Genomic DNA, 10,984 nt, shown 5'->3' with positions numbered 1-10,984 from the left:
GAGTAATCATTATGGGCCTATAGGACTCAGGGTTATCTTTGGGTTTATTTTTCTTTAGGATTGGTAGGAGGGACGAACATTTCCATATATTGGGGAACATAGAAGATGCCCAAGCGTGATTATAACAATTTAGAAGTTCTTGTTTGTATGAAGGGGTGAGATTCTTTATCCATTTAGGGTGTATATTGTCATAGCTGCCGCTAGTTTTGGTCCTAATATGATGTATTGCATTACTCATTTCCTGGATTGAAAATGGGCTAGTTATATACTTGGATCCTGGGTGTGGTTGGTAACTTGGGTTCATAGGAATTGGGGAAATTTTGCTTTGATTATTTGATGTTAGCTTATTAACAAAAAGAGTTGCAAATAGCTTAGCTTTTTCATTATCATTGTCATAATTGGTATTATTATTTATACAGGAGTGGGTTGGGGGAAGTCTTTTTTCCCACAGATGTGGCTTATGACCTTATGTATAATTGGCGTATGTGTATCTCTGGAGAGATTATTTGCAAAATTATTCCAGTATTTACATTTAGCATCTATTATAGTCCTTTTTAGATTAGATTCTGCTTGTAATTTTTTAAAATATGTAGTAGGTGATGATTTTTTATGAACTCTGTCCTAGCTGCCTTTTTTATTCTCAATTTATTTAGGCACTCATTTGTCCACCATGCTTTACGAATGTGTTTGGGGAATGTTTTCTTAGGTGTTGTCCTGGGGATAGCATGATTAGCTGAATTTATTAGTAAAGATGTCAAGACTACAGCCTGTGTGTCTACTGTTGTGTTCGAAATGCATGAATTTTGGGTGAAACTTGTAATTTCATCATTTAGCTTATTTTGGAACATAGACCAATTTGCTTTAGTGTTGATATATTTGGAGGTATGTAATAGAGTTTCAGCAGGTTTATTTAGGGAGAAACTATGGCAAAGTGGTCAGTACATAGACTGTCAATTTTATTTATATAAATTTTATTCAAAATATTTAAAGACACAATTTGTAGGTCAATTGTGGAGAATCTGCCACTTTTGGGTGGAAATATGTATTCAGGTTTGGAGGAGTAGCAACAGCTAATTCATTATTATTTGAAGTCATAAGCTCAATGAATTTACCAGCTTTATTTGCTGGTTTATTCCCCCACAAAAGGCTGTGGGCATTGAAATCTCCACAAATAATGATATTTTTTAACATATTAGAATTATTTATATAATTAAAGAAATCCATGGCATCTGTAGTTTGACCATTAGGGTTATAAAAGCTTATTATGTAGTTTTTTATATTATTCAGGCAAACACTGATACCAATTGCATCAAAATCATTTGCAAAATCTGGAAAATTGATGCCACAGAATTTTATATTATTTTTAACAAATAAAGCTACCCCACCTCCTTTTCTCTCTGATGATCTATCCTTTCGCAGGATAGTATGTCCCAGAGACTTAATTTGTTGATTTTGGGTTAAATGAGTTTCTTGGAGGCAAGCAATATTAATGGAATTATTATTCATAAAAGATATTACTTCATTTAACTTCTTTTCTGTGAGTGATCTTACATTCCACTGGAGTATTGATATGTGTTGTGTAGTTGATTTATTTTTCATATGACTCAATGTTCAATGTTCAAGTGTATCAATGTTCAGCTTTGTTAAAAGTAAAGCAAGATCTTTTTTTGCTTGAATGAGCATATCATCAGGGATGTAGATTTTTGCCAATTCTGCAATGATTTTTGTTTTCTGTAGTTGATGTATGTTCATGGCCTGAACTGCATTACAGTTTAGAATGATTAAGCATATATCTGGGGATTGCATGTTTGGTTGTGCATCCTGTTTGTCAGTTAAGGGATTAATTCCTGGTAGGGTTTCTGGTTTGTTTCTTTTTTGGAGGGAGGGGGGCCAGGCTGACCTCATCTCACCAGACAAGGAGGCTTGTTGACTTGTTGATTCCTTCTGATAGGGATGTGAGCTAGAGGGCTTAGAAGATGGTGTTTTATACGGGGTACTTGATGCTTTGGGGGCGTTTGACTTGAGGGTTTTGGTTGGTTTCATTACAGGCTTTATTTGGTATTGTTGGGCATCATTTGCTTCCATTGCTGCAAAGGGGTATGGGATAGCCTTCTCTGTTGCTATTTTGAGCGTTAGAGCTCTTTTCTTATATGCAGGGCATAGTTATTTATTTGTAGATTCATGTGGGCCTTTGCAATATATGCATGTAGGCTGATTGTTGTTGCAAGTTGTCAACTCTTTAGGATGGAATGCTTTACAATTACTACACTCTAAGAGAATTTCATTGCATTTGTTTGTTGTGTGTCCCAGTTTAAGACACTTCTGAGTTTGCCGAGTTGGGTAACATCTTTAACTGGGATTGTGCTGAAACCCCTATTTGAGAGCATTTCTTATAACTCCTGAATGGATATTTCTGGGGGAACATTATAAACTACTATTATTGTTGGTAATTTTTTTGGGTTCCATTTAGATGCATTAATTGGGGTATTCAGAAGGGATTTTAGGTTAATTATTGTGTCTGCTGATTTCTGATCTATGAGAGATATTAGAAGAGATCCATCACGGTTAATATCATGAGAGAACATTGATTTTAGCAATTTGAAAATTGCAACTCTTATTGCAGCAATCTTTTTTATTTCAAAGAGAGTAGTAGGAGTAATTTTAAGGTAAATTCATAAGTTTTGGGAGGGAGAATCTTGGGCAGGGAGAGGGGAAATGCTTTTGATTGGGGAGATTTGTTTCCTTTTTTAGAGCTTCTAGAAAGGACCTCTTGAAACCCATTATCATGATTTATGGTGACATTAGCCCCTACACTTATCATTGTCCTATTCTCAGAATTTGAGCTATCATTTGAACTTTGAGATAGTGAGGTTGACCAGCCAAGATGGGTATCAGTTTCACTGTTATTTGAGGTGAGATCTAGGGGACTTTTTTTGGAGGACTTCTAATCATTGCCTATTGGAAAAAGCTTTAAACAAAAACAAAACTAAAACAAGAAGGGATAATAGAATGATATCAAACCGTCTGCACTATACTATGGGGAGGAGAAACACCACAGTACAGCCCTGAGGATGAATTGAGCAGGATTGGTTCGGTACAACTGCTGATTAATTTAGATAAATTTCACAAGAAAATTTATTTTAAATTTCTTAAAATGTTGCGGAAGTATTTTTTATAACTAAATTCGATTTATATTTTTCCCTTTCTGCAGTTTAGTTACAATTTAAGGTAGTTTTAAAGATTCTCGTTCCTTTGACTTTTGTAATAGAACTGTGACGAAGAACAAAATCTTATTTTCTACAAATTTCAATTTAAGCGGATTCACTGGAATTGCGGAAAATAAGACTTGGAAGTTTCATTACAGTTGAATTACAGTCTTTGACTGAGTGGATCGTCGAACTTACCTTTCGTAAGGTTCGTTCCGCACGTATAATGAAAATCTGCACATCTTAACAACCTCGAACCACCTCAGAAGCTGTGTTTGCAAAGCATTTACTTCTCAGAACGTCATACAAAAAAGACCAAAAGATTGTCGAATAAATAAAAGATATCAAATATGAGAGGGACAGTATAAAAAACAAAAAAAAAACAAGAGACTTCGAAGAAACCGCCTCAGACAAATCAGCACGTCAAGACTCTACCACAGATAAAGTAAATTGACCAAGATCAAGTCTCACACTAATCACAACATGTCAAATCTTCCAAAAATTTTCGCTGTACAACAATGGAGGATAGAATGGCAAGATCTCCACTCTGTGACTCGCATTTTCTGGAGCCAAATCTGAGGCAAGTCAATTTCTGTTTTTATTTTAACACATAAGTGATGCTGAAAGTCAGAAAAAGGAATAAGATCTAAAATACAAGTGTCAGTCTTGAAAAAAACAAGTAGTCTACCATCAGCAGTATTGGTCTCCCTTTTCGGACGTATTTTTAATAGCTAAATCAGATTTATATTTTTCCCTTTCTGAAGTTTAGCTACAATTTAAGATAGTTTTAAAGATTCCTGTTCCTTTTATTTTTGTAATCGAACTGTGAGGAAGAACGAAATCTTATTATCCACTAATTTCAATGCAAGCGGCTTCCCTGGAATGGCGGGAAATAAGATTTTGAAGTTTCTTTACAGTTGGATAACAGTCTTTTACTGAGTGAATCGTCGATCTCACCTTTGGTAAGGTTCGTTCCGTACGTATAATAAAATCCGCAAATCATAACAACCTCGAACTACCTCAGAAGTTGTGTTTGCAAACCATTTACTTCTCAGTACTTCATAAAAAAAGACCAAAAGATTGTCACATGAATAACAGATATCAAATATAAGAGGAACAGTAGAAAAAACAACACAACAAGAGACTTCGAGGAAACCGACTCAGACAAATCAGAACGTCAAGACTGCACCATAGATAAAGTAAGTTGACCAAGATGAAATCTCACACTAATCACAACATGCCAAATCTCCCGAGATTTTTCGTTGTGCAATAATGGAGGAAAGGATGACGAGGGCTCCTCTCCGGGACTCGTGTTTTTTGGAGCCAATTCTGAGCTGAGTTTTCCATTTGAGTTTACTTTACCTATTGACTACAGTCTGAGACTAATTTATTCAACCACATTCGTCAACTGTAGCGTTTGATTTCGCATTTTTCATTTTATCGAGAAGCTGTCTATCCAAGCAACGAGTTCTTTTTGGAACTTCTCATGCTGATTTTTGACTGTAAAATGGTTCTTATCGTAGCAGTTTTCAGCTTGTTGCGCTTTTCTGTTTTCATGTTCTTCACGACGCTGAAAAATCTCACCAACAGCGTCAGAAAAGGGCAAACTGGGTAAATACCTAACCACCGATAAAACATTCCCAAACCGAGGTGCCCCAGCTGGCGTTGTAACCGCCACCACACTCGTCCAAAAATCCATAATGTCACCTTTGTCAGTCATGTTTACCTGCATGGCCCTCCATTCCTCAACAATTTGCTTGGCGTTCCAACCGGGCATCTTGTATTTTTTCAGAAAGCACATCAAGAGCTGAGTGGCTGACGAGTCCTTGGCCTTTATCGGATCTACGAGTTCCGGTAGCAAAAAATTTCTGATTAAAAAACAAATCACCTTTTTATCTGAAGTATGGCTTCAACAGAGAACTTACTAGCTGCTTCGTATATCAGTACTACCGACGACTGTGAAGCTCATGTAAGATCGTTTGATTCCAAAGTCTCGAGACTGGCATGAACAGCAACATCAAGGTGTGTCTTGCATAGGGGTAAATCTTCGTCTTCTAGCAGAGGATCCAATTCAAGGCGACCGTTCTCGCCCTGCAGATGTAACTCGGTATCATAAAGTTCATCGCTAGTGTATTGAGGAGTTGATATAATTGACTACTTTACTTCTGCTTGTATTAGGTTTTCGCCTGAGGGGTTTTTCTTTGGGTTTTTATACTTTACTTGTTTTAGGCTAATTAATTTTCTTTGAGAATGAATTTTCTTTGAGAATTAATCTATTCGAGGATTAAATCTCTTTGAGATTAATTCCCTTCGAGAATGGTTTTTCTAAGAACATTGTTTTGAATTAGGTTATTTTCTTGTATTAATCGAGTTTCTATTTTATTACTTTTCTTTATTATCTCGGGCTAGTTGTACCGATATTTGTAGAGTTTATTAGGGTTTTCTGCTGAACTAAAGTGCTGGACTGTAACTTTGATATTTATGCAAAACAAAAATATTCAGTCAAAATGTTTGGTCAGCTGTAGTACCTTTACTTTTTAGGCTTCTATTTGGGGCAAACCAATTTGTTTCCTATTTTTGTGCATTGGTTTACCCTTTGCCCAATAACGTAGAGAAACAAGTTATAAACGAATTAAAAAAAAGTTTACTGCCTTTTTTCAGGGGAGGACATACCTCAACTACTTGTTGTGCAGTAGTATCTCTTTGGTAGAAGAACTTACTGGTGTAGGCTGTAAACTTGCATCCTTTTTTCATGAATTTTAGTCTCCTTGGCTCACCTCTGTAGGATCTAACAAAATGCCACCTCACCAGTTAAAAGTTACACCTCAAGATGAAACTAGGCCAAAGATTGGCAGGAATAGTATGTACTTTTTAAATAACATGCCGCAAAGAAGCTGGGAATCCCTTTCAAATGCCTTTTACTAATGCATAATGTTTTAGATTTTTGCATCACTCGTTAAATTCTTAATTCAATTATAATAATTTTTAAAATTCAAAACTTTAATTTTTTTTCCAGCTTTATTTCCATTTTGTCTTAGAAATATAAACAAATAATATTGATTTATATGAATAAATTTTTCGGCTGTTGATGGCTTTGTTGAATTCAGCTATGAATTAGGATCTGGGCCAGCTAGAATTGTGGCTCCTGGTAAAGTGATTGATGGAAAAAGGCATCGAATAGTCGCCAGAAGAACAGCTAGAGATGGCTCACTTGAAGTGGATAGTTTTTATAATGAGCAAGGCCAAAGTGGCGGAACACTCCAAATGATGAATACACGTGGTAGTATCTACATAGGTAAGTGTTATATTCTGCCGTTTTCTTCTTTCTTTTTCTTTGACATTTGCTTATTACCTGAAAAACCAGAAAATCCGTCACGAAATGTATGGTTGTCTCGCCACCGTAGCGAGACGAAGGCGAAGTGATGCTATGTTTTTGTAATGAAATGGAGGTGCTGGCCTTGATCATGCCTAATCCGTGTTAAAGCAAGTACCGAGATATCTTTCTTTAGTACAACTTAGCAGCCCGACGAGCGCGGGTATTTGTGTGTCTTGGGAGGCTGTTAATTGTGCAAAATAATGGAAAATTTGGAACAACGCGTTTGTGTGAAGTCTTAGGGTGTAGACAGTGAACCAAGAATACTACAAAAGTTTCCCACAGCGTTTGTGAGAAAATATTCCATGGAAAACACCTGCCCTCTGGAAAAAAAATAATTAGTTACTTTGCCAGCCAACGGACCCTGTATTATTAGCTCTTTAGTTAAATTCAAGATTCATATACCTTCGCAACCCCTCTATTCCTCTGATTTGGAAATAATTTTTTGGAACTGTTTTATTCTTCTATGATGGAAAGGCAGTGCAGTCTGCATAGCTGGTTGAATAAATATTTTTATCTTTTTTATATTATTTTTTTCTCTATTCTAGGAGGAGTTCCTGATGTTCCACTGATGACTGGTAAAATCCATAAGCACGGTTTTAGAGGTTGCATCCACAAGCTAAGCATACAACAAGACAATCCTATAGATTTTTATAGTGACAGTCTATCTTCTGTTAATGTTACCCCTTGTACAAGGTAGTTTGATGTTAAATAATTCTTTCTGAAGCATTTTTGTGTTTTTCCGTGAAAAACTACCGTTACGACTAATTATATTATAAATCTAAACATGTTTATTAACTTTTTGTGTGATAAGATAAGATTTCGTTTGTAAGACTACTATCAAAGTAGACTTGAGTAAAAAGAAAACACTAAGAGAGCAGGGATCTCCCCCTGAGAGTTGTTCAAAGGACCCTCCAACACGAAAAGGTTCCATAATGTTGGCCTGAAATGCGCTTTTTTTATTGTCGAGCCCTCTCCCCCTATAAAAGTCATGTACACCATCCCTCCCTGCAATGTAAGGGTATTTTTGTCTTGATGTTTTTAGGTAACAGGCAGTGATAGCAATAAGCATAATTTGAATACAGTTTTTAAACAAGAAACATTTTCTCCAAATATCTAATTATTTCTTCCTTTTTTAAGAGGGGGAGGGGGTTCCGTTGTTTTCGTTTGATAGGGGGGGGGACGGTGACCATAGAAATAATTCGTTTAGGTATCATATAACCCTATGATTAGGCATCAGCCACCAAATAATTACATTATTATAATATTGATTAGGTATTACCATCACCAGGGGGGTTGATGTTTAACCAGTGTTTCTACTTTTTCAGCCTTTTCTGAAGATTGGTAACGTTTCATTCTTATTAAAACACGAATGAATCCTTCTTTGGGTCTGGATTATCGTTTTGTTTTTGTTTTTTTTTTCGTTCATTTCTTGTACGATGCTGATGCTTGGTGATCTCATCCGTTTTCTGAGATAAAATTCGTTTATATTTCTTTTATATATGAAAAATCTTAATATGATAATTGAACAAGCTTTTAAACAAGACATATTTTCTTCAAATATCTGATTATTTCTTTCTTTTTTATGAGGGGAGGGGGGTTCGTTGTTTTCGTTTGACAAGGGGAGGTGACCATTGCAACAATTTGCTTAGGTATCATATAACCATATAATTCAGCCACCAAATAGTTATATTATTATCATATAATTTAGGTATCATCACCACCAGAAGGTGGGGGTTTAACCAGTGTTTCTACTTTTTTAGCCTTTTTTGAAGACTGATAACGTTTCATTCTTAGCAAAAGACGAATAAATCCTTCTTTGGCTATAACCTCAGTTTTCTGAGATCAAATCCGCTTATAAATCTTTGATATATGAAAAATTTTAATATGATAATTTAACAAAGGCACCAATAACTGTGGGTATGGGGATCAGTAAAAATTAAAAATGAGACAAAAAATTAAAACACTAAAGCTTGGAGACAAGGCGCTTTAAGGGGCGGATGTTTTGACGAAGTTAAAGTTCTCATGCCTGGAATTGCATAGTATTTACCCGACCGTTATAGAAATTAACTTTATTTTCGCTAGAAACTTTGAAGATGACATTTAAATTTATGTATGCATTGTTGGATAGAAAATTTTCAATACAAAAAAAGTTTGCAGTGGCTCCCGTAGTTTGTAATTTGACTAAGCGCTGCTAAACGACAATCTCCATTGTTGCGTGGAAAAAGTTTTAGATTATGACTTTTCCGACTAGGGATTTTCTATGCTTCTTTTTTCTGTAACCTTCAAACTGTTGAATCGAAATTGATTTAGCCTATTTGCTTTTATAATCTTGAACTATCTTATTCTGTCAGTATATGTTTTAAAAAAAAGATTTTCTACCTTTCATGCCGCTTTATAGAAGGATGAAACGGGAATCTTCATCCTTGGTTGACACAAAAACGACCGAGTCCACCAAGGGGCTAAATCCAGAAGAAAAGTTTCTGGTAAAAATGGGTAATCAAAGCCTAGATTTTTTACAAGTGGTAGCTCCTGCATTGATTCTTTCCAAATTTCCACTTTAACATTACTTTTACAGTTGGCAGTAAACTGTTTTAAACTGTTTGATAGATAGGGTGAGCACAATAATTTATCTGTTTATTTTGTTGTTGTTATTACTACATGAAAAGAGGGCTACCATTGGCCTTAAAGTCGATGATAGAGTTCAGAAAAAAAAACAAAAAAACAGAAAACACTGCCAGTCTTCTCTGAAATATTTTCCTTTCGTTGTGTCATATTCTGTTATTCTCTTTGTGGAAAAACGAAAAGAAAATAAAAAATAGAATAGCACACAACACAGAGGCTTTCTTGCAGCAAGCATTGATGTAACTAATACATTTGAAATAGCACTTTTAATGTTTTTTCACATTGTCTGTACTGTGTATGGAACCTACATTTGATAAAAGAAAAGAAGCCAATGATAAAACTCATAGATTAAACTGAACATTTTCTTCATTTATTTCTTCTTAGATAATATTTAAAAATTATATGAAACGAGTTTCAAGAGAGCCTTTTCGAGTAAGAAAATATATTTGTTTTCGGTAACAGAAAAAAGAGTTATTTATAATTCAGGAAAAAAAGTTTACACCTAGAATAATAGTTAATAGGAATTAATGCAACTACAAATATTCTTAAGAAAAAGGACCAACCAAAAGTACAAGAAGCTTAAAAAACAGGGGTATCTATGGATATTAGATTTCCAAATTCCCTAGTCGAAATTTTTTTAATAGTCCAAATCCCATGTTCCAATTCCTAATCCCAAATTTCCTTTAAAAAGATTTCCAAGATAGTTTAGAGTTAAAATAGTCTAATACCTAACTGGTTTCTAGTAGGCTACTGAATGATTTTTTTTTACGAAGTATTTTGTTCTACAAAAAGGGATTAAAATTGTTTAGGGAAGTTTAATATGGCAGAGTTGCACTAATTTAATCATAAAGAAACACATTTTGTGCTTGAATAAGATTCTAAAAACGAAAAGGAAGAGTTTCACGTTTTCTTGTAGCACCATCATCATTTAGGCTGTAAAAAAAAATTACGTTAGAGACATTTGGATGTACATTATTTTCGAATAATGTACATCCAAATATAGGAATAAAAGGATGTGCCTTTTATTCCTAATAAAAAGTACTGAGTCGACTACCCCACAATAAATAGAAATATTTAAAAGAATTAAAAATGGATACTGATCGAGATAGGTGAAACATAATGGCAAGACTGATACTGAAGTAATTAAGAACTGTATGAATAAGTGAAATTTAATCGATCTCAATGTGGCAAAATTAATTAAGTTAAAAATTACAACAAACTACATTATCTTTCTTTTGATTTATCTTATTTTTCTTTCCTTTAGCTCGACAGAAGGAAGAAGGGACTTTTCTGAATCTAATGAAAATAAAGTTTATCTCAGGCAACAGCCTCGTATTCGTTGAAAAATTGCCCGACGAAGAAGAAGAAGATTGAGGCAATGGAGATTTGTGATAATTTTTGAAAATTTACCCGTATCTCATTAGCCCACTGCCAATTACCCCCCAGTATTAAGATTAGACAGTTATGATATACATCTTTATTGTTATATTTTTAATATTGTGTTTTAATGCTATAGAGATTTTGCTATATCTAGTGGTCGACGCATCAGAGGAAATTGTTTTACATTAGTGAATCGATAAGGCTCAGATTTCTGAAAGTGAATGCGTAATTATGGTTTTCAAAAGCTCTATCTCTGTGTTTCACTAAGGCTACTTGAATTAGTAAACTAATCTTCTTTTTTTAGCTTTTTTTTAATGTAACTAAGTTGCCAAATGGATATAAGTGTGCCTTGTATACTGTTTATTCTGAATAATTAACCTTGTGTGATTGAGGAATAAAT

At 34.6% G+C, this 10,984-nt stretch overlaps 1 protein-coding gene across 1 annotated transcript; it reads left to right on the top strand.

Moving 5' to 3' along the window:
- Positions 1–5,109: 5,109 nt before the first annotated feature.
- LOC148941726 (pikachurin-like) lies at positions 5,110–10,547 on the top strand. The gene is made up of 4 exons (XM_089104239.1): positions 5,110–5,175; positions 6,282–6,501; positions 7,128–7,275; positions 10,469–10,547. Exons 1-4 carry the CDS (start codon positions 5,110–5,112, stop codon positions 10,545–10,547), a joined length of 513 nt encoding a protein of 170 aa, XP_088960365.1.
- Positions 10,548–10,984: the final 437 nt, after the last annotated feature.

The sequence above is a fragment of the Artemia sp. Qi Xiang Cuo genome, chromosome 18 (genome assembly GCF_049724085.1).
Source record: "Artemia sp. Qi Xiang Cuo chromosome 18, ASM4972408v1, whole genome shotgun sequence".
Classification (NCBI taxonomy): domain Eukaryota; kingdom Metazoa; phylum Arthropoda; class Branchiopoda; order Anostraca; family Artemiidae; genus Artemia; species Artemia sp. Qi Xiang Cuo.
Note: the sequence above shows the minus strand (reverse complement) of the source record. Positions and strands in the feature narration are given on the sequence as shown.

Coding starts and splice junctions, on each gene's coding strand:
- LOC148941726 (XM_089104239.1), top strand. CDS start 5,110: ATGGCTTCAACAGAGAACTTACTAGCTGCTTCGTATATCAGTACTACC. Junction 5,176..6,281: donor CCGACGACTGTGAAGCTCAT/GTAAGATCGTTT, acceptor ATATGAATAAAT/TTTTCGGCTGTTGATGGCTT. Junction 7,276..10,468: donor AATGTTACCCCTTGTACAAG/GTAGTTTGATGT, acceptor TCTTTCCTTTAG/CTCGACAGAAGGAAGAAGGG.